Source organism: Dysidea avara, chromosome 2 (assembly GCF_963678975.1).
Source record: "Dysidea avara chromosome 2, odDysAvar1.4, whole genome shotgun sequence".
NCBI lineage: Eukaryota > Metazoa > Porifera > Demospongiae > Dictyoceratida > Dysideidae > Dysidea > Dysidea avara.
The window spans coordinates 7080432-7104616 of NC_089273.1; the positions used below are offsets into that span (position 1 = coordinate 7080432).

General features: G+C 37.2%; 1 protein-coding gene and 2 long non-coding RNA genes across 10 annotated transcripts; 1 reads left to right on the plus strand and 2 right to left on the minus strand.

Annotated features, from left to right (window-relative positions):
• Positions 1-2411: 2411 nt before the first annotated feature.
• On the plus strand, positions 2412-17307 carry LOC136246516 (uncharacterized). 3 transcript variants are annotated; one of them, XM_066037994.1, is made up of 4 exons: positions 2412-2564; positions 12285-12425; positions 13766-13919; positions 17100-17307. In XM_066037994.1, the coding sequence occupies exons 1-4, from the start codon at positions 2549-2551 to the stop codon at positions 17191-17193; spliced, it is 405 nt and encodes a 134-aa protein (XP_065894066.1). In that variant the 5' UTR covers positions 2412-2548; the 3' UTR covers positions 17194-17307. The 3 variants fall into 3 exon arrangements, 2 of the variants coding, with proteins under 2 accessions (XP_065894066.1, XP_065894067.1); XM_066037995.1 differs by having other exon boundaries at positions 2424-2564; positions 12288-12425; XR_010696540.1 differs by lacking the exon at positions 13766-13919.
• LOC136246517 (uncharacterized) lies at positions 3410-20252 on the minus strand. 6 transcript variants are annotated; one of them, XR_010696544.1, is made up of 8 exons: positions 19516-20252; positions 19290-19451; positions 19138-19237; positions 18900-19088; positions 18697-18755; positions 18447-18637; positions 6470-6616; positions 3410-6423 (listed from the first exon to the last, which is right to left on the minus strand). It is a non-coding gene; the product is annotated as an uncharacterized lncRNA (long non-coding RNA). The 6 variants fall into 6 exon arrangements; XR_010696543.1 differs by lacking the exons at positions 3410-6423; positions 6470-6616 and adding exons at positions 6705-7648; positions 7694-7774 and having other exon boundaries at positions 19516-20250; XR_010696546.1 differs by lacking the exons at positions 3410-6423; positions 6470-6616 and having other exon boundaries at positions 18241-18549; positions 18606-18637; positions 19516-20244.
• Positions 20253-20657: 405 nt separating this feature from the next.
• On the minus strand, positions 20658-23346 carry LOC136246518 (uncharacterized). The gene is made up of 3 exons (XR_010696547.1): positions 22880-23346; positions 21134-22752; positions 20658-21074 (listed from the first exon to the last, which is right to left on the minus strand). It is a non-coding gene; the product is annotated as an uncharacterized lncRNA (long non-coding RNA).
• Between the last annotated feature and the right edge of the window lie 839 nt (positions 23347-24185).

Consider the following 24185-nt stretch of genomic DNA (forward strand, 5'->3'; position numbering starts at 1 on the left):
ACACTAGTTCAACCTATCTTGGAATACAATAATCCTATTTGGGGGCCTTATTACATCCTAGACAACAGAAAGGTAGAGAAGATACAACAAAGGGCTACTCGTCTCATCCCACAACTTCAAGACAAATCTTACTCAGAGAGGTTGACACAACTAGATTTGCCATCTCTTCATTATAGACGATTGAGAGGTGATCTAATATTTCTTTTCAAAATTTTTAACAATTATTTCACCACCGATTTTACTGATATATATACGTACTCAAGATCTATTACCAGGGGGCATCAATTCAAATTGTTTAAGGAACGCTCAAGACTATTGTGTAGATCTAATTACTTTATCAATAGAATCACCAACAATTGGAATAGTTTGCCCAATTATGTTGTAAATAGTTCTTCGATTAACACTTTTAAATCATTATTAGATAGTCATTTAATTGATTCAAGATTTATTTTTGTATAAATCATTTAATTGATTCGAGAGTTATTTTTGTATAATTACTGCATTGATCAGGTATGCAGGCTGTGCCTTTACCCGTATTTAATCATAATCATAATCATACTCTAATAGAGCAGTAAGTAACTCCAATAGAACAATCATCAAACTGACTGTTCTATTAGAGTATATCGATCTTTTCTCTTACATGCAGGCATGCAGCAAGAATTTATTATTTGTGTTCCAGCCACTCATTTTTTCTTTCTATACAGTGTTAAACTGGTAGCAAAGCATATGAACTAAGGCATGGACATTGAGCATAATCGAGCATAATATAGGTGCGATGGAACAAACTACTCCAATAATTCGCCTGACTTTTCGTGTAGTAGTTACTCATTATACAAAGGTTACATGCCCTTGGTTTTAAGGCGGAATCTTTTAGTAAGGCTGAGATTTCGCCATGCGGATTTTAAAAGATTGCGTAATCAATCCCTCATGTAAATGACTCACAGTAGTGGTCGCGTGTTTATTTGTGACCCGGTCTGCGAAAAGGGCTCTTATAGCCTTTCCAATTGCATATATATGGTAACCCATAACTTGACTGGTGAATATGGTACAAGCCTACAATTTGGTCACTCAACAACCCTAACCTGGCAGTAGCTGTGGGTGTAATTACATGGTGATTGCTTTAGTAGATTAGGAGTTATGATTAGCCAAACATGGATAATTGGAAAGGCTATAAGAGCCCTTTTCGCAGACTGGGTCACATTTATTGTTTTGTGGGCGCGCGCTTTGTGCTTCTTGGCCTCGCGACTCACTACCGTGAGTCTTGATATGCATTTAAACAACTGACAAATCATTACAACTCTAGTACAACTCACTATATAGACCAACCACAAATTTGAAAAGTTTACATGCAAATCCATGTACGAGTCTAATGCAGCCACTTCCATATTAAACTCAAGAAATTTTGACCCAAATGTGACCACTAGTACTGACTTAGACTGGTTCTATTCTACTGTATAATGAATCATCCGTTTTATAGATGATGATTTTATTATAATTACATGACTGGGCCTATGAAAATAGGGCATTTGGGCACATAAAAATTGCCTACTTTTCAAACTTTGATGTATCATACCTTTGTATTCTATGCCTCTGTAGCCATGAAATTTTCAGCACATATTAATAACTATTACAGGTTTTTGCAATTGAATTCGTCGCCTTTGCGATTGGATTCGTTCCGTTTGCAATTGAATTCGTCGGTATTGCAATTGAATTCGTCGTTTTTGCAATAGAATTCGTCGCGTTTGCATTACAATTCGTCATAAACAAAACGGCTCCAAGAAACCAACCCGTTCATTAAGAGATGAACTATTTATGCCTTGGAGAGTTACACTTGAGACACTAGAAGGTAATTGAAGCTGGTAGTACGCGAAGTTGATAGCTGTCTGACAAGTTAATTAACTTGCTCGCGAGTGACCACACCCATCGCGAAAGGCGTAGTGGAGTTTGGGATGTTGCTGGATAGGCTGTAGAGGAAGAATTATTGCCTTATAAAGAGTTGTTTACTACTGTTGTACTTGAACAAGTTCTTGTAGCAGCTGCTACATCATGTTTTCGTGTTTGCTCCAGCTGCCATTCCTGTTACGGACGAATATAACTGCAAAAGCGACGAATTCAATTGCAAAACCGACGAATTCAATTGCAACGGGACGAATTCAATTGCAAAACCGACGAACTCAATTGCAAACGGGACGAATTCAATTGCAAAGTCGCCGAATTCAATTGCAAAAACCTGTAAATAATAGTTGATAGCTAGTATCATAGCAAAGTACTATTTAAATCACACCAACAAATGTACGATCACGTACAGTAGAAATAATGATTAAAAGAGAAATATGGCCAGCTATAGCTACTACAATCATAGCTAATCAACACGTCGCGAAAACAACTTCATACAACCGGAAGTTAGTGTTACGTTGCATGCCGCCTTTTGCAAATCGATATTAAAATAAATCTTTCGATAAGAATAGTCGATTAATCATCGGAGCCGTGTCATTCAAGTTAGGTCAGCTGATAGCTTTCATTCCAAGAGGAGACAGCGTCATTCACAATGGCAGGAAATCAAGGTAAACATCTTGTGACTTGTAGCTATAGCACTAGTGAATGTATGCATTAGATATTTCAGGTCTAGTAGTAACTTGTAACCTACTCCTCACGATTAGTAATTGAGTACCTAGAGGTTAGCTATTTAGAACATTTTCTGTTAGTGCATGCTGTAATTTACAACAATTCTGTAAATGTAACCTGCTTAAATAGTAACTTCAGTCATGTATGCGTCATCGACGCTCGACCGTTACTAGTTAGCTAGCTACCGACTATACTATGTCGAAGACCACAAATTTAATTAATGATTTGTAGCTATTACCAGCTACCACGATGGTTCAATCCACCATTGTACTATAATTAGCTAGGATTTTTTTCTCTTTCTTTGACCCTTTTCTGTTTCACCTTATTGTTAGCTAGGTCATGTAATCTTTAAGTCTCCAGTTCCAGTGTGTTAGGTTAGGTTAATGCAAAGGCTGCAGCACATCCATCTTCAGTGCAGGCCACTGTAAAGCTTTAATAATAACAATAAAAATACAGAAACTGTATACCGTAGCTACCTATTATATTAAAATCAGTTTCTCAATCACATTACTTCCACTGGTTTTTTATTGTATTAGCTAAATACTAATTATCCACATGGAATCATTGTGAATCTCATTGTAAACAAATATTAGACAATCATGAAGACAAGGTGTTTTACCAATAAGACACCTGCTACTGTATCAGGTTTCTCATAAATATGAAGACTCGACAAATCAAATTTGTTAAAATTGTTTTAGGTGCTACTGTAAGGTCACTAAACTAAAGCTAAGATAATTTGCTCCAACTCCAAGTAACGAAAATCATATTGATATTCCATGGCTTCTGGTTAAAGTGGTCTATACACATATACACAAGAAAATACAAAAGGACCAAAGACCAGTAAAAAGAATATGGTTACAAGGAAATTACAAGTACATGAATACAATCAGCTGAATGAATTACACTTAAAGGTTCATGATAATTAAAGTTAGTGTGTGATGAAGTCACTTGTTTGTACAATAGAGTTCACAGTCAGATGGCTTCAGTGCAACTGCTACAATACCCCCCTCAAACCAGCGACTGCTATAGTATGTGAGCAGTCTGTAGTCTGCCAGCCATTTAGGCCAATGTACATGGTAACCAGAGTGAGTTCTGAGTGGTTGTTGTGATGTTGACTGGGAGTAGCAGGCTTTGATGACTGTGGGTGGTAAGAATGGTTGGTGAAGATGAAATATTAGAGTCAATAGCTGTACAGTATCCGAAGAACTGTTGTCATCGATATACTGTGGGCTGATTTAAGTCTTTCAAGTGAAACAACCGTAGATTGTCCAGAAATGTCCAAGGTGTAGTGTTTGTGATCCAAGGTGTAGTGTTTGTGATGTCTCTTCAAAACCTGGAATGGTCCATCATAGGGAGCTTGTAGTAATCTTTTGCTCCATCATACCTCACAAAAACATATGGACATGTAGATAAATCTGTACTTACATATGACTTTCTTTGTTGTCATCGCACAGCACTTGGTTGGATCTGTTGCATGAAAGTTTTGTGATGTGTAGCATAAGATGTAGGATCTAAAATGTCATTGGAAATATCACTTGTGAAAAATTCACCTAGAAGATGTAGGGTAATTCCATAAACTAATTCAGCAGGGGTGCATTTCAAGTCTTCCTTAAAGGTGGTACGAATGCCCAAAATCACAAGTGGTAGTCCTTTAGTCCAATGAGTGGTGTCAGTCAAGCACTTCAGTGCACTCTTCAACTGGCAATGGAATCATTCCACTAAACCATTGGCTATTGCGTGGTATGATGTAGTCTGTATTCTTTGTGTGCTTAGTAGTGTCATCAACTGCATCCATAGGATGATTCAAATTGAGATCCACTGTCAGTAATAATAGTGGAAGGTACACCGAATCGAGCAATGCAGCTACTAACAAAGGCTTGTGCAACCGCTTCTGGCCATCTAGTAAATTGGTTTACACAAGTAAGTAAATAGATGAACCCCTGCGATATTGGTAGTGGCCCTACTAGATCAATATGCACTTGGTCAAAGCGGACATCTGGAGTGTTAAAGGTAGCAAGTGGTGTGACAGTGTGGCAATGAATCCTGGCTTTTTGGCATTGGATACAGGAACAGTCCCAATGTTGTATGTCTGAATTCATTCTGGGCCAAAAGAAACAACTTGTTATCATACATTGTGTGGCTCTGATACCTGGATGGGACCAGTTGTGTAGTGCATCAAACACTGTATGTTTGAATTGCTCAGGGACATAATGGTCTTAGTATTCCTATAGAAATATCACATAACAGGGTGTCACTACACACAGGCAAAACAACTCTTGCAAACTTGATAGTAGTGTTTAGTAAGTGTGAGTCTTACAGGTCAGTTTCACTGGGTTGAGCCTTAGCCATCGCAGTAAAGTTTATAGTGGGTGTGATAGCATTCATCTGAGCTGAATCTTCTCCAAGACGTGAAAGAGCATCAGCAACTGGGCTCCCTTTTCCTGCAATGTGACAAATGTCACTAGTAAATTGGGAATAAAATCCAGTTGGCATACTTGGCATGGCGAGTGATGGTGTAACATAGAGTGTAAGACTATGACTACTATTGTGTTAAGACTATGGGTTAATGGTTTATGATCTGTTAATGCGTAAAACTCATGGCCTTCTAAAATAAGTGTCTGAAATGGCGGATGGAACAGTAGACTGCTAAGAGTTCTCTGTCAAAAGTACTGTACCATTTTTCTGCTGGTGGTAGTTTTCCTGAGAAGTAAGAGAGAGGACACCACTCGCCCTCAAGATGTTGTTTAAGGACTGCCCCAATGGCAATGTCAGATGCATCAGTCATGATGTTTATAGGGGCATCAAGCTTACAGTGCACAAGAAGTGTGGCATTAGCTAGTGCCTTCTTAATGTCCTCAAATACCATGGTGGTTTGGGGAAGAGTTTGACTGTTGCTATATGTAGCTTTCAACAGAGCATTGGGTGGGATCAGGATATCAGCATATCGACGTATGAATCTATGATAGAAATTGGCAAGTCCTAGGAACTCCCTCATCAGCTGTCGCAGAGAAGTAGGTTGAGGAAAATCTCTGATGACTTGCACTTGTTCAGGGAGTAGGGTTACACCCTTGTTGTTGATGTGATGGCCCAGGAAGTGTAATTGAGTGACATCTTAGCAGGGCTGATTAATATGCCATAAAACATAAAATGTTCAAAAATAAGATGCAAGTGTAACTTGTAGTCTGCTGGGGTTTCAGATGCAATAACCACACCGTCAATGTAAGTGTAGCAAAAGTCTAGTCCATGTAGTACTTGGTCCATGAAACGTTGAAATGTCTGTGCAGCATTCCTCAGTCCAAAAGGCATTCGTGTAAATTCAAAAAGTCCAAATGGTGTTGTTATAGCTGTCTTTGGTATGTTTGCTGGCTCCACTGAAATCTGGTGGTAAGCATGTAACAGGTCTAACTTGGAGAATATGGTGCTGCCATGAAGGGTTGCAGTAAAGTCCTGGATATGAGGAATAGGGTATCGGTCTGGCACAGTCACACGGTTGAGAATTCTATAGTCTCCACAGGGTCGCCAGTTGCCAGGAGTTTTCTTAGGAACCAGATGAAGAGGAGAAGGCCATTGACTCTTAGAAGATTGGATGATTTCTTGATCCAGCATACAGTGTATGTTCAAACTCCTGATGGGTGGTATGTAGACAGTCAGGTGGAAGACGTCTGGCTCTTGCATGTACTGGAGGATCAGTTGTGTTGATATGGTGAGTAACATTGTGTTCACTGATAGGGGAGGTAGACAGGGCCTTGTGACAGAAGAAAAGTTGGCCTGTAAGGCGGCATATTCTGAACTGTCCTGCTGCAGGTAAAAGAGGGGCATAAAGATTCAGCATAATATATGGTACCTTGTGTTCGAAGGTTTGTCGTTATGTCGATGAGTCTTCCTTGTTTCATGTTGACTAGTAACCCATGTTCTTTGAGGAAGTCAGCTCCAATTATTGGAGTGTGGATATCCGCGATCACAAATATCCAGCGAAACACACGTCATAGTCCTAAATCCAAAGTCAGAAATCTGGTGCATATACACAAGGAAATACCGCATATACACAAGGAAATACAAAAGGATAAAAGACCAGTAAAAGAATATGTTTACAAGACAATTACAAGAATGCGAATGCAATAAGCTAAATGAATTACAAAACGTAAAGGTTAACTACCATATGTGACTGGATCTACGAAAATCGTTCTTATCGCCCAACACAGGAAGTTTGATTTTTTCACACAATCACAAAGCTTAATGAATGCACCATCAAGTTTCACTGCCACAGTCGACCAGAGTAAAGTGGTCTGCTTTTGCTGGCTGCTTTTCTAGAGCACAGTGGTGAGCTGTACGAGTGGTCTGGGGTCTTGATGGAGCCCTCGCCAACCAGGAGATGGCTGTGTGTGGCTGTACAGCTCAGTGGTGTTGGACAATGACCTGTGCTGTACATTTCCTTTCATTTTAGCCAGTTCTGAGCCCTGAATGGCCTATAGCTTGGCCTAATTCATCCCAGCACATTTCTTTTCAATTTGGCACCATCTTGCCCACCTTCCAGGGCCCCCGCCTCGCACCCTTCAGGAGCTCGCCTGATACAGACAACCTCGGTTTAAAAACTATCTAAAATGGCAGGAAACTTAGCTGTTGACTACTTCTTCAGTGGATGATAAGGAAGGTAAGAAACTGTTGTGAAACGTGTGAAAATTTGATATGCGTAGCTACCACCATTTGCCAGCTACAGCACACTGAATATTTAAAACCGACGTTTCTCGATACTTTTAAATGGGCAATAAGATCGGTTTTCCCAGAGACAGTCACATATATAGATACATGATAATAAAAAGTGAGTGTGCGTGATAAAGTCACTTGTTTGTGCAATAGAGTTCACAATCAGATAGCTTCAGTGCAACTGCTACACAACACCTATATTTTCTAATAGTCAAGTGGGTGTTATTGTGACACTCCTGAAGCACCAAAGAGGTTTATAGTTGATGTTATGAGTGCCAAAGGGGTGTTTCTTAGAATGAAGTCCCACGTTTAAAAGTTTCTGTGGTAGTTACATTATTGAAATACATAGAAATATTGCACTTACATAAAGTATAGAAAACAACAAGTAGCTAAGTGTATTTCTGATCCAGTTGAAATACTATATTTCACAGGTCACAGGTGATTCCTGAATAAACATTAATGTAAATGAAGGGATGAAAGCAGCTCCACCCCCTTCAGAAAATTGAAGGGAATGCCTAGTCTGTTACTATAACACCCTACATGTTATAGTACTCTAAAACCCTGGATTTACACCTCTTCAAACATGGTACGTGTTACACTTATTATGACACCTTAGCACTCCTTTGTAACACACTGTGAGTGTCATCAAAGCACCATTTCAGTACCTTTTTATTGAAGGATTTATATTTGAACAAGCAAGTGGACACCCTTAAAGGTGTTATGACTATACACCAAAATTTTAACCGTGTATATACCATTGTCTAACACATGTAACTGCATGTCCGAACTTCACTGGCATAGCCTAGCAGCTAGCTATGTCATGTGCTTTGTTAAATCACTTTTATATGTGACTGTCTTGGCAACAACACAACTAGTTCACACAACCTCCAATTTTCTGAACAAAAAATGACTTTCTTTTAACAATTTTCTATTTTTCATCAGTGCCTGCATGTACATTGGAACCGCTCTTAACAAGAAACTCCCTGAATTAAGGACACAATAGAAAAAACCTCCATCATAAAGGCAAAAATTTTGGTTCCAACAGGTCTGGTTAATACATTTTTTACCTCTGAGATAGGAAAACCTCTTTATATTACAGTAACAAAATGGCCAAACATTCTGGGTCCCAAAATGTCCGTAATAGAGAGGTTCCACTGTATTTTGCTGCAGTATGTATTTCCCCATTGTTAAAGATTTGACCACTATTTCATCTGATTAACCAAATATCGAGGATGTACGGTTCAGTTTTCAAGAAAGCTGCACTCATACAGTAGCTATTTCATGCATTGTACCCAATTAAGAGAATGTGAAGGTTGGTGCAATGAAGTTTGCAACTAAGAAGTTGATCCTCAAGTGGAAATGATCATGTGACAAACTATGACTATACAGTGGAACTTGTCTAAGCCGATCACCTTCGGGCCAAGATTTCTTGGAGAGTAGGCAAGTGGCTGCTTTAGACAGGTGGATTAGTATAATATATACACTGTACACTTCTCACTAGAGGAATTTAAAAGGTAAAGAGGTGGCCTTTCTGTACAGGTGACCGCTAAGACAGGTGCCACTGTAATGCAGCTATTGTACATCTAAAGAGAATAGTTGCCACAAACTAGCTACAGTGTCACAGTAGCTATGTTGAGTTATATAGCTAAGTTAGCAAATTGCCTGTTATGCAGAGAGTATAATGCAGGCACTGGAGAGTATAGAGGTATGAAAATATAAGTCTAGCTAGTTATATTGTGGCAAGTTCTAGGGATAATGGATAATACCTGCCTACCTGCAATCCATTTGGAATTTTGTGATGAAAAACAGAAAATCACAAAATAGTGGCCTTATGCTCTCAGCATTATCACAATGTACAAAACGAGGTGCAGAGAATGGATAACTAAAGTTTTAGTTTTGATTGTAACTAGCAGTAGACAGAGATATAAATATATCAGTACAGTGACTATGCTGAATACAAACTACATACAGGCACTTAAAATTGCAGCTAATTTCCATTGGTCAACAGAGTTGAAATTTGAATTAAAATATTTACCATATATTGGAAAATCAAGATAATTATTATACTTTTATCCCTGTAGTAGGCAATCCAGTATCCGAGATTTTTAATAAAAATAATCTCCGTATATTCCCCAATAGAACCCAGGCACAAAATAACAACTCACGTTTAGCTTAGGATTGCTCCGTCATCCAAGCTCCAATGAGGATGAAAATCGCTGTGGGGTTTGTCCATGTCCACACGCTGATCATCATGAAAATCTTAGTTTTATCATGTGCATTACATATAAGTATGTTTTGTGTTGTTTTGTAATCTTTTCAAGCCTTGTAATGTATGTAGAATACTTTAAAACTTTTAAAAACATACTGTCGGATAGAAGGTAGTCACTAGTGTTTACTGTAAAGGGTATAGTAACTTCGCTCGGATTAGCGATTTTCAGCTCCATAGCAATTTTCTGATGGCTGTGTCATCAGCTCAAAAGTATAAACCACTTCAAAGTCGGCATAACAATGCCGTAATTGGAACCACAACTCCACCTTAGGTATTGTTGCATCATTGTGGCACCTCCACTTTAGTTGTTTACCTTTATAAGTTGTTAACTTAATGTTTTTACTAACTTGAGATAGCCCCTTCTTATGGGTATAGCTACACCATTGTATTGAGAAGTGAGCAGTAGGTGAAACATATTTGCTCACCACAAACCATACAAAGATTGCTGAGATCCGATAAGATCTGAAGTTACTATCATTGCATGTACAAACTTGCAGCTAGAAGCAACTGCAGTTTCAAGACTGTCCAGGTTACTAGATGGCTTCCTAATTCAATTGTGTCATTTTCCCCTTTAAAATGTATGGAGAGCCCCGGAGAAAAAATGTACCTTTGTTCAGTTTTTTAAGCGCTGTGCATGCCAAAGTAGCTAATTCCAACCCAACAAACTATATATTTCTGAGATCGGCAATCAATACTCTATCTATTGAGCATATAAGTCCATTTTTCTAAACTTTAAAAATTGGGCTGGAATGCCTACCTGTAGTCACTCATACATGCATGTGGCATTTTTGGACAACAATAAGTTTGTTCACGTCTGCTGCATCATTAATGTACACCGTTGGAGCTACCAAAACAAAACAAAATTAATTTAGCTGAAGTCTCCATGAGCAGGAAAATAATAATAAGATGGTGTATGAGTTTAATCTTGTTTCCCTGAGTAATGCCTTAATTAAAGGGACATTGCAACTGTATGGAAGCCATTTCAAGTGTGAATAAACAATACATCATCTAAGCGCTACATAGTTGGAACAATAACAAATTTCATTTGTACAGCAACAATATAGTGTAAATAAATTATAGGCACTTATGTTATAACTCATGACTGATACAAGCTATGAAGACAGGGCTTAGCTCACACTGCTCACCATAAATAAATTGGTAAATCTTTTTAAAGTGTAGTGCTTTTCATAACTGTATTCCTCCACATGTACAAATGCTATTTCAACGAAGAATTTTGGTGACAATAATGCACATTATTTCCACAGCATCATAATTATTGCAACTTTTTCACCCACATACAGTTTGCGCAGAGAAAATTCATACGGTCCACAAATAGGTGATTCCGATGATGTATAGATTTTATTGATTCGAGCTTTGTTTTATTGCATTGCAAGGTGCAAGTGTGTTGTGCATATTTTTACCCAGTTTGTTTCAAACTTGTTTTAAACAAAAGTTAATACGTAAAATGACTTCAGCTGTTCACATACATTATGTTAACAGGTGTGGTCATTGATGTATGTGCATGTGTTCAGGATATATAGCATGTAAGTTTGTGCTGGCATGGTTTCAGGAATAGTAGGCCAACAAAAGCATCAAGCAATATGCCAACATTATACCGTATACCCATAAATTTTTGTGGTACGTAAATTTCATGGTTTCACAATTTGGAAACTACCATGAATTTTTTTATCTCATGAAAATTTATGCATGTCTGCATGTGCACCTATAAACTTCAATTCACCTTACTGATAAATTAGCATGGCTCCACATACAGTATGCTTGCAAACATAACACACATTTCTGATGTTAAATTGGATGGGCTCATGAAATAAGCTGGCTTACTGCAAGACTAGACTATGCTTGACACAGGGATTACCGCTACTGTGCAACTTGTATCACACACTCTTTAGCAATTGGCATGACACGTGAAATAAAAATCAATCTGGATACTTTGCAGCCATGTGGTGGTCAAGAACAAAAATCTTCAAATCGTGCAACAAATGCAAATATCCTGACAAAGAATATAAATGTGAAATATACAAATTTCTGGGTATACGTAGCTATAAGGACAATTTTCAAGATGCTAATGTATAATGCGCATGCAGCAAAATACACACTTTCAACATTTTCATATACGTATTGTTTCTTGGCTGGTTATATGCACAATTCACAGAAGTCAGATCAAGATATTCTAATAAAGCATGCAGGCACTTACTGTAATACAAAGGTCAGCTTGAACTGTTGATACATTAATAAAAAATGTCAATACTCAAGAACAATCTTGATTTTGAAAGCACAATTTTGGCATAACACAGTTTGCGTTTGAGCACTGCCCAAAGTGTAATGGGCTATTTTCAAAGCATAATACGTATGTGACCGGGCCTGTGAAAACAGGGCATATGGGCATAAACTATGCCCCATCACATATCTCAGTAGTGGAACAGAATACTTACATTCTGTAACTTGCATCATAAAGCCAATTAAATAAGTACCAACTGCTAAAAGTTTCATTGCCATTGCATATCGGTATAACAGACAAGGAAGTTTGAAAAAGTAGGCAAAAATCATGTGTCCACATACTCTGTTATCACACGTTCAGTCACATATTGACATACAGTGACACGTTAGATTACATACGGTCATAAATTAATATGCTATGTATGTGCTGTTTATACTAATTATGTAGCAGACATAGATGCAATTAAGGCTCAATATGAGAAGATAAAACAAGCATTCCTTGCACAAGACTTTGATAAAGCTGCCTCAGTGTTCACAGAAGATTGTAGGATAGTGACACATGGGGGTCCAATAATGAGTGGACGAGAAGGTATGATGTGATAGTTAATATGTGATTTAATTATTACAAGATCGTAAGTAACACTAAAGTCATCCTATACAAGTATTTCATTTCACATTAATTTTTTAATACATTATACATCAAACATTTATCACAGTGGAAGATGTGAATGCAGATGATTGAAAACAGAGCTAAAATAATAAATTATTCTGAAAGCTAGCAAAACTAATATTCAAGATTTAATTTAATTCACAGACACATTATATCTCTATAGGGAAAGAAACTACTACTGTAAAATTTGTTTTGATCTGTTGGTAAACTGCTTACAAGCCCCATTATTTTGTCAGAAAATGACCGTACAAACATATTTAATTCATAACATAACAATTTTGCGAATTTAGTGAATGCTCTATTAGAGTCAGTGAATACAGTCATTATGGATTTTGGTACTATACAGAGTATTTCAAGACTACTTTTAAGCAGAAACACTTAGTACAGTGCTATATACATCATAGGGACTAATAAACTTCCCTTAATAATGAATCACATTATATCGTGTGTCGCCAGTAGCAGTGTGAATATAGTTTACAATTGTAGGGATTTCATTAGCTAGATAAACAGCCATCTAACCACTCAATACGTCAAAGCAAAAAAAGTGATTGTAAGTGTATAACTGCTACTGCTATGAGCACAATTATTTTCAGTTACTCTAATAAAACAGTCACTCATTTTTAGATTTATTTTTGTTACAGCGCACAGCAATCCTTCAAAGAATAATTGTAGGCTTTGACGTTTAGAGTATTATTAGCAGTACCATATGGGCTAATGAATTCATTGCAATTATGAATCTTGTTTAAGATACTGTAATAGCGGCGACATAGTCCAGACTAAATGACACCTATAACCATATGAATGTAATTTGCACTTGTATGGATTTCATTAGTTAGATAAGCTACTGGTTGATCAATAAAGCTGTCTGCACACATCAATTAGCTCTCAATACAACTATTTATGATTTATGACAAATCAATTTTAAAATTCTCTAATAGAGCAGTCTTTCGTTTTTAAGTATTAAATAGTTGGTAATGTTGGTAAATTGTAAAGTATAATTATGTCCATAGAATATCAAACCTGCTCCCATAGCTTAGAATACTTGATTTATAATGAATAATAAAACTATTTGAGTGATTTTGTTGTATCCCTAATTGAAAATACCTAGCCTGCTTTCCATCTTAATCAATGAACTTTCCTAGTTAAAACACTATATACCAGTGGTGGGTCCCTATGCTACACTCTACTATACACCACAGCTCTCCAGAAATATCTGTATTATTTTTTTGTCTACTCTTATAATTTTTACATGGACGTAGCTGCAAAGAAAATAGGACAAGGCTTCACTAAGGCAGGAGTAAAGGAATCTGAGGAGACATTTGATAAAATAGTTCCCTTGGGAGCAGACACTTACTATGTTGATTCGAGTTCTGTTACTTACTTGGAAGGCAAAAATGTGTTTGACAAAATCAAGTAAGAGCATCCACTAGCATTCTGTACATTACATACTGTAATATGATGTAACACTCCAATCAAATGAGGTAGACGGTATTAAATTCCCTTCTCTATAATTATGATAACCTTGATAATAACGTACTTCCAGCTTGCACTATAATAAAGTTTACATATGCACGGTACTACTGTAAGTATGGTACATGTAGCAGAGATGAAGAAAGCTTGCTATTCTCTCACTAAAGAGTCTATGTAAAAATCCAAATTTTTACAATTTGGAAACATTGGTTAGGTATAATAAAGCCCTAAAGTGCATTTAGGCTGATCCAAAATGCCCCTAATGACATGCTACAAATCATGTTTGACAGAATTTCTACTGATTGATTAACTAATGCCACCTAACTACTGTAAGCAATGCATTTAAAGTGTAACTTGAAAACTATTGACTATCACTCTGGATTTCCTGGCTACTTTACAAGGCACACTGAATCATGCAGTGTAAGCCTCACATTACACCAAATCACTTACCTTTAAGTAAACAATACGGACTAACAATCTTTACTAGGTTAACTTCATTTTGTTAAGTCACAAAGTAATTACAAAACAACGAAACCACTAAATACTCAAGAGCTACAATCAAGCTACTACAACCAAACAAGACCTACATTGTATAAAACTAGTTTATCATGTCTCGATAAATGTCTTCAAAGCTGGTTTCTTTAGATTCTATCACAATTCTTACAATATCACTTACGTGTATATGCTGTAAAGTTCTGGAACATATTGTACATACAAACATCATGTCTCACTTCTCTGAACACAGTGTACTCTCTGAATCCCAATTTGGATTTCGTAAGAATTATTCAGCTGAACTACAATTATAGTATGTTCACGTTGAGCTGAATCCTGAAAAACAGTTAAAAATTAAAAGTGGATTTTTTCTCAAAAGATTTAACATTTCAACCAGCCAGATAATTATTGGTAACAGCAAAGGTGTCAACAACAGACACATACAGTTTGGATCCATTACAAGTTCGGGAAAGGGCTATAATGGGCACTGTACTTATATGGCTTCCCCATAGGAAATGTATTGTGAAAATTTTGATTGGCCGTAAATATTATGTAAAACATTTGAACAACAAGATTTTGAAATATTTTTAGCGGGTCAAGCAGTACTACAAATTAGCCAAATTTCAAGATCGTGTATAACTGCATCTGTGAGTTATTAAATGTTTTTGAGGATTCAGCTCAACGTGAACATACTATAATAAAAACATCTTATGATTTTGCTTCTAGCTTAATATACAACAAAGACCAAACTGATGCTGTGTTACTAGATTTTGGCAAGGCTTTTGACTGAGTTCTGCATCACTTACTGCTCACAAAGCTTCAACATTATGGTGTAAGTGGTAACATCTTGAACTGGATTACTGACTTTTTGGACAGCCGTACTCAGCGTATGGTATGTGGTGGTACTACCTCTAAACCTATAAACGTAACTAGTGGTGTACCTCAGGGAAGTGTGTTGGGACCACTATCATTTTTAGCATAATATCAATGACATCACTACAAATTTATCATCTTCCTGTCATTTATTTGCTGATGACTGCATTTTGTACAGAAAGATTGATACACCGGACCAGAGTCAATTATTACTGCCTGACATAGGCCATTTGTCAGGCGAATATCATGTATGGCCGACCATAATGGAACCTGCCTGACAAAATGTCAGATCAAAATAGAAGAAAGTTGCAGAGTTTTTATAGTGAAGTATTGTCAATAATAGCAAACAACAATGATTGTATTATTATTTTAGGTTGAGTTACTCTATTCTGTCAATGTATTGTAAGGATTTCCCTATTATGATGAATTGTGTAAAATAGTAGCATGTCAGGTAATGCTTTAGGTTTCCTGACATTTTCACTGGGATTTGAAAAAATTATAATTGTCTCTGCACTGGACGATGCTAAATTACTTCAAAAAGACTTGAGAAAACTGGAAATATGGGAAGAGGCCTGGGGGATGAAATTCAATATAGAGAAATTCATGATAATAAAAATCACATTAAAACATAATCCTTACATTACGGAATACACCCTCCATGGCAAAAAAACTAAATCCTGTTGCAAATGCTAAATACTTGGGTATCAATTTTGATAGCAAGCTTACATTCAACCATCATGTGGACACTGTTTGCCAAAAGCTAATAACACTTTAGCATCCTTACGAAGAAATCTGAAACACTGTCACCAAAGAGTTAAGCTAGATGCCTACAAGACTATTTGTTCTACCAATTTTAAACTATGCTGCGACAGTTTGGTCCCCACACACAATACTACATCAATAAACTAGAAGCTGTTCAGAAATGTGCCGCTTGTTTTATTGTGTCAGATTACCGCAGATTAAGTAGTATGTCACATATCCTAAATTCATTAAAGCTAAAATCCATAGTGTACCACCATACAAGGCTTTGTCTCTTTATGTTCTACAAGATTGTCAATCACCTAGTAGAGCTTCCTATCCCCAGTTATATTGTACATTCTACAAGATGTTTATGAGGAAACCAGGATAAGTTCATCAAACCATCTGCTACTGTTGATGCATACAAATTTAGTTTTTACCCAAGATCAATTACCCCATGGAATCAACTACCAATCAATGATATTTTTTCCCTAAATGATTTTGATAGTATTCTTCAATCAACACTGACACATTCAATGAAAAACAGTAATTAATAATCTAAAAACATTGTTTTTATACTCAAATTTGTGAGTTTTACAATCATAAATAAATATATATATATATAAATTTTCCTGGAGGAATTCCCCCAGACTCCCCTAGAAGGTGAGCATGAGCATGCTTTGCATGCTTTGAGTGCACTTTGCGCACTGTGCATTTACCCACAAGTAGCTATACCCTTCTCCGCCACTGCTATATTTACCAATAGTGGCCCCCCTATAATTTTTGCTTTGCTACGCCCCTGAGCTACAATCAAGCTACTACAACAAAACAAGAGCTACATTGTATAAAACTAGTTTATTATGTCTCAATGAATGTCTTCAAAGCTGGTTTCTTCAGGTTTTATCACAATTCTTACATCACATGCATGTGTACATTGCATACATGACTAACTGACTGGGTCATTTATTGTGAAGTATATGCTAAATACTATAATGACAATACACTTATATTGTCCTGTAGTTTTGTCAAGATATGGCGCAAAGTCGGTGGTGAGTGGTTGATATTTAGTGATACAATCTGCAGCCAGACTCCACCTAAACCTCCACCTGCTTGAATTCAAGATGCCTGACTTGTTACTGCATTTAGACTTTTAGGATTTGAACATACTGTATGTAGTAGTTTATTAATGTGAGTTAGAAATCATTCAACATAACAATTTGCTAACTTATTTACAGTATTTCAGGATGAATTGCATATAGATTATCATAGAGTGCTTTATATATAATACCACACAAAGTAGCCAAGCTGTGGAAAAGGGTGTGGCTTTCAAAAGCTTGTGTGAAAAGTTGTGGAATCAAAAAGTGGTTGCATGCTATATTTGAAGAAGGAGATCAATTTATAATAGCAAATTTTCTAAAAGAGCAGAGAGAAACCATCAATATCAAGACTCACGGTAGTGAGGCGCGCGGCCAAGAAACTACAAAGCGCACGCCCAATTAAAAGACGCGCGGCCTCTACTGTGAGTTATTTACGTGTAGGGACGGTTTCGCAATATTAGCCCTGAATTACGCAACATCTCTCAATAGGTTTGTATTGCGTTACGTAATAAAAAAAAATCTTTTCTCGTAGTAGTAGTAGTAGCTTTCTTGCGACCGGTATTAAACGCGTATTTAGACACATTTCGCTTTATTTCTCAACCTTGTGTTACACCTAGCGTCACCTTATACCAGTCAACTTACCCATGTTTGTACAGTCCATCTAGCAATGACATTATCTAATCCTGGTTTGTTCATACGCGTATTTTCTTCGATCAAACCTCTGATCCCTACAATAACTTTTAAAGACACGATGTGGACACAAGCCCTAATGTCTGATAAAAAGCGTTTAGAACCATAAGTTCCCTAGGGAAGGTGTTTTAAGCAGAAATCTTTTAAACTCCATTTATTGCCACGCCCCATGCGTGCGTTGATAATTGGCAGATGTCTTATAAACAAGCTTAAGTGTGAAAGCGTCAAGAACGTAGTGTCACTAGAGAAGGTGTTCCAAGTATAATTCTTGTTGCCACACCACACATGGTGTATTGTGTGTTCTGGTGGTGCTCAGACCAGCTTGTTACATAGCATTACCCACCCTAACAGCAAGTAGTCACTCCCATCGTGGCTTTCATCATGCATATCATTTAATTAATACACATGTTACATAACAAAATATATCACAGTAATTGTTTGTGACATTAACAATAAAATTTTGACAATAAAATGGGATATAGTGGAAACTGTCTAAGCCGGTCACCTTTGGGCCAAGATTTCTTGGCCTTAATAGGCAGGTGGCTACTTTAGACAGGAAATTAGTGTATAAACTACTCACAGGAATTTAAAGCTGGTCTTTTTAAAGAGGTGGCCTTTCTGTACAGGTGATTACTAAGACAAGTTCCACTGTAGTTAGCCCCATCGCGACTGTACGCCTCATCCTGGAAATTCAGAAGATTGTAATCAACTGAGATATAATGCCAAGATCTTATCAGACTTCATCGTCCATGTCCACTTGACAATTGAGAACTAAAGAACACACATAACATTATATAATTCCTCTGTCTATATAAATTATTCCCCCGAACCTTGATCTTTACGTATGTACCACTGCTAGTGAGAGAACCGCATCCCATGACCAAGTACCCTGTACATGTAAAATTGACAGGGCATTAAATACAATACAGCTAAAAATCTGTCACTTTTTACACAAATGACAGATTTGGGGATCTGAAAATTCATCACACCCTTGAGGTAATACAAACATTTCTTAGTATACACACAGACTGACCTGAAGATCCACAACGTCCTTGCAGTCCATGCACACTTGACAATTGAGAACTAAAGAACACACAACATTATAAAATTCCTTTGTCTACTTACCTTGATCTTAGTTGCCAAGTTTAGAGCAGGTTATGTATGTAGCACTGCTGATCTGAAGATCCACAATGTCCTTGATGTTACTACAGTCCACGTACACCTGACAATTGAGAACTACATAACATTATAAAATTTCTTTGTCTACTTACCCCCCGAACCTTGATCTTAATTGCCAAGTTTAGAGCAGCTCTAGCCAAGTTATGTAAGTAGCACTGCTAGTAAGAGAACCGCATGCTATGACCAAGTACCCTGTAAAATTGACAGGCGGGCATTAAATACAACACAGCTAAAAATCTCTCACTTTTTACGTAAATGACATATTTGGGGAATTCATCACATCTTGAGGTAATACAAAATTTGAGGACCAGAAAATTCATCACACCCTTGAGGTAATACGTTTGAGGATTCACAAGTTGGCCCAGCAGTGACCTTACTACACACTGTCCTGATTAGACAGATTTCACTGTACATAAAGACCAGTATGCAATGTGAAAGAGTATTTTTTGTACAAGCATCATGTAGACTACCTTACTTCTTCCACCTAGTTCCAGGACTTCTAAATTGGCACTACAGTGACAATACTGAAAGCTGTTTGGTCTGTATGAGTACGCCTTGTTAACAATCCATCCATGAGATATAATTTCAAGCGGGAAAATATTGGTACTTGCTGCTGCTCAATTTGGTATCATCATAGAAGTTTTCAGCTTGGTCTCAGTGAACTTGCACTAGTCAGTGCGGACGTCTGACAGTCTAAAACCAATCGCATGCACGCGGTCAATCAGTGTGAATACATGTGGCACTTTGTACACTAGCCTCATTTTTTTCATGCACTACTTGTTTCGTTTCTGAACCTCCACTCCCCGTTTCGTTACTGAACCTCCACGAAGAGCTGAGGACATCAGTATTCTCGCCGGCGACTCTTTAATATTCTCTCGACGTTCTTCTTCAAGCGGTGTAGACTCTATGTATCTTAGTTTCAAATAAGTTAAGTACGCTTCGCCGCTCCATTGAAATCCAGTATATTTAGTAGTATTCAGTCCTCTCAAGACATGGATTGTCTTATGAGCCTTATCCACAATGACGTTTTATGACATCACAAGAATAAAAATGGCCGCGGTAGTTGGGGGACTGTTATACAGGCGCCTATGGAGAAAATTTTTCGATCGCTCACATTTCAGCTAGACATGGAGATATCGACCATTAACCGACAGGTTTGGATACGAAGTAACAAAAGCTATTGTAAACGTACGCTATTTAGAAAAATTTTTTGAAATGCGACAAAACTCGTTCATCGTAATGTCTTATATAAAACTTGACTGTACCTGTTGTTTAGAACTTGATATCTTCTTTTCTGGCTGAAATATGAGCAATTAAAATTTTTTCTCCATAGGCGCTTGTATAACAGTCCCCCAACTATCGCGGCCATCTTTATTCTCCTGATGTCATAAAACGTCATTGTGGATAAGGCTCATTAATGTAAACCGCGTATCACGTGTATTCACGTGAGGTGTTACAGGGACCTTCCAAGAGATTTCCGCTAAATAGGCCACGTGATCATTGTCAGTCAAGTGGAACTTGTTCTTGGTTATGGCTCTACAATGCGGTACTCGTACTTTAATGTATTTTAGTGTTTAATAATATTATACTTCTCTCTCAAGACATTGACTGCCATCAATAATAATATAAATCACGCCGTGTATGAAGTGTCATTCACTTTTCACTTGAAGTGTTACTGTGCAGGGTCTTTCCAAGGGATATCCCCTAAATAGGCCACGTGATAATTGTCAGTCAGGTGGAACTTATTTATTTCCTTTAATGCACCATGGAGCTTGTGTTGTGGCTTTCATTACTTGATCATTATACACATACCATGGTGCAACAAAGTTTGTAACAAATTGCTGGAATGTGGTTCATGGTTTGCTGGTATGAGCTTGTGTTGTGGCTTACAACTTTTGTGACAGATTGCTTGAATGTACATATGCATGTGGTTCGTGGTTGTCAATGATTGTGTATATGAGTTGGGGTTTTTCCACAGAGCTTGCACAATATTCAGATGTCTGCATGATGACACAAGGTTAAGTGAGACCTGTAAAAGAACAAGCAGGCACTAAACTTAACCTTAAATTAAACACACATACAACTAACTTTGAACATCAGTTGCAACACCAAAGACACTTACTTGGATATCCTCATAGCTTAAATATGGAGTGACATGAGTAATTAACCGGCACTAAACAGTATCTACAACACAATTTTCTTTTCTGCAAGAACTTTTTAGCACCAAGTAAAGGCACTACCATCTCTCCTACAAGAGCATTTCACAATAGATGTGATATTAACTTGAGTACCATGACAACCAATATGTGGTGTATGTTTGTGAACATGTGTGTATAGTGTTTGCACATTTTGTATGCGTCTTGTGCTTGTATATGATGTAAGCATGTGTTTTTATGTATTGAAATTTAAATAATAGTACGATGTTTGTGATCTCTTTCATAACCCTTAGCAAAGCATCTAACTCTACGAGTGGCAAACCAAGTTGATAGGTCATCCTCATGGCACTATGGCAGTGGTCATAGCAGGTTTTATTCATTGACAAGTACAGAATGATTGATATACTTCAATAGAACAGTCAAGCAATAAATACTCTAATAGAACAGTCAGGTAATAAAATACTCTAATAGAACAGTCATTGAACAATATAGCTGAATATTTACATATCTGTCTGAAAACACTCCCAGATCCCAGATGCAATCTCAGAGTTGCTATTTCAAGATGGTAGCATCCCCAAGATCATCTAGAAAAGCATGCTTTGCAAATATATGCTTTACAGACATCTTTGGTTGCCATGACTGTAGCCATTATTGCTTGGCATGACCAGTAATTTCCACTGGCCTTTGTCCTAAGGAAAAATTAATAACTACTAGAGGAATGTAGGTTATATGCTCACCACCTATCAGCAGATTTCTGTTTGGTTGCAACACCTCTACAAGGCAGAATTCATCATACACCCCCCATAGCTTGAACATTGGGTCTGTAAATTATATCTAATCAAAAACAGCCAAGCTGTAAAAAAAGGTGCGGCCCCCAAAAAGTCCATGGTGAAAAAAGATGTGAAATCCAAGGTGGCGGCCAAGAAATGGCTGTGATGGTAGGCTAATGGTTACATTTTAATAACAACAATTCAGGTGAATTTTGTGGCACAAAATTCACCTGAATTGTCATTATTAAAATGTAACCATTAACTAATATTTAGCTAATATTAGTTATGTATATTAGTAAATAGTAACATGAGTTGATATCATAATAATTATGCTGAATTGCCTTGTTTTCCTCAGCAATGTTATCATCTATTTCAGCAAGTGTTCAATCATTTGATATAGCTATAACTTACATCACAACTTTATCTTTCTGTTCTGAAACTTCATCACTATTTTACTACTACATGTACACTAGGTTGGAAGACACCACTATAGCGTGAATCTATCTTAACATCATATCAGATCCAGAATAAAGTTTTCCATTCTCTTTTTCTTTTTGCTGAAAATATCTGTAGAATTATATGATGACAGATACCATTTGGTTCCACATGGGATACTTTGAGATAATAATCACTCTCTAGAGTTTCTATGGATACATACAAATGAATTTGACAAACAGAAAACATCCTGACCACCTGGCAGATTCCTGCAAGCATTTGAGCATTAATAGGATGTCGAGGCTGCCCAGGTTCAGTCATGGATTTTTTTTTCTCCTTTCTCCATCTTTTTAAACATACTTTATGTAACAACTTTAACAAGCACAGGCCTTCAGCACTTGTGCTGTAAAGCCTTAACAAATTAACCATCAACAACATGACTCACAGGAAACATGAACAAGTCACACACATACCTACTATCACTGCAATAACTATCAAAAATATTAACACCAAGAGGCACTACGACTGCAATTACAACAGTGTTATCATTGTTATCAGGACAGTCTGTCATCTTCACTGGCAAGTAATCATTGTCAACTATCAGAAGACCATCATACTGTACTGTAATGGATATGTCTACATATAAACTTGTCTACCGCACTAATTCATGGAGGTATATATACATAACTACATGTACTTATATTATACAATCTATATCACAGCTATTAGATTCAAGGATGCAGGAGAATGTACATATGAGAACCGACGTATGCAGCCATTCTTAACAATATCATTCCTATTAACTGAGTTTTGTTGTATAGTACATATGTTGCAATACAATTAGATACAACCACGTCATAGATACAAAAGCTTACAATAGCTGTACATTTTCACTTTTCAGTTTGTTTTACCGTACATGTACTTGGTATAAAAAAATGGTTTTGTTTAAGTAGTGTAAAGGTTTTAATTAAGGAGCTATATATTTTTACATATGTTACCGGGCATGCGAAACAGGGAATGTGGGCACAAACTACTCCCCGTCACATAACATGTCATATCTCAGCACTGGAATAGAATATTTTCAGTGTGTATTTTCATTTTGTAACTTGTATTGTAAAGCCAACTAACTATTCAAATAACTAAGAGTAGTTAGCTAGAGCCAGTATGTAGCTGTATTATTATATCAATACACACGGTAGTGTGTCGTGCGGCCCAAGAAGTCGGCGCGCCACACAGTGAGTATACTAACAGGAAGAAAGAAAACGCAAATTTGCACACCTATGTAGCTCTGTGATCCCTTATCCGATTGGAACCAAATTTGCTAGAGACGTGCCGCCCAGTTAGGGAAGTCCACATACCAAATTTGAAGAAAATCGCTCCAGCCATTTCTGAGATACGAGCGAACAAAATTTCGTTTTAATTTCTTCGTTTTTTTTCTTCTTCATCTTCTTCATTTCGCACACTTCGCAAAATTCGCCATAAAACACGAATTGGCACCCGGATTGGGCTGAACATTGACACACTTAAAGGGCTCATTAAGGCGGATCTCCGTACCAACATTGGTAGGAATCCGATGAACATTCACGGAGTTATGACCAATTATTTACATAAAATAAAGTCGAAGGTCTGTCACGCCTACAGGGTAAACCCCTTACAGGAATCAGTTGAAAATTGATATGTAGATGGAGCAACCATCGTAGGAGTGCCTTTTTGTGGTTTGAAAGGAATCGCCTCGGGATAAAGACCATGGAGATATGACACAAAACCCAACCTGTGTCA

What these genes read in the sequence shown, in the direction of transcription:
- LOC136246516 (XM_066037994.1), top strand. An exon ending in AATAATGAGTGGACGAGAAG is followed by an intron (nt 12,426 to 13,765) that starts GTATGATGTGAT and finishes ACATGGACGTAG; the next exon opens with CTGCAAAGAAAATAGGACAA. An exon ending in AATGTGTTTGACAAAATCAA is followed by an intron (nt 13,920 to 17,099) that starts GTAAGAGCATCC and finishes ATTGTCCTGTAG; the next exon opens with TTTTGTCAAGATATGGCGCA.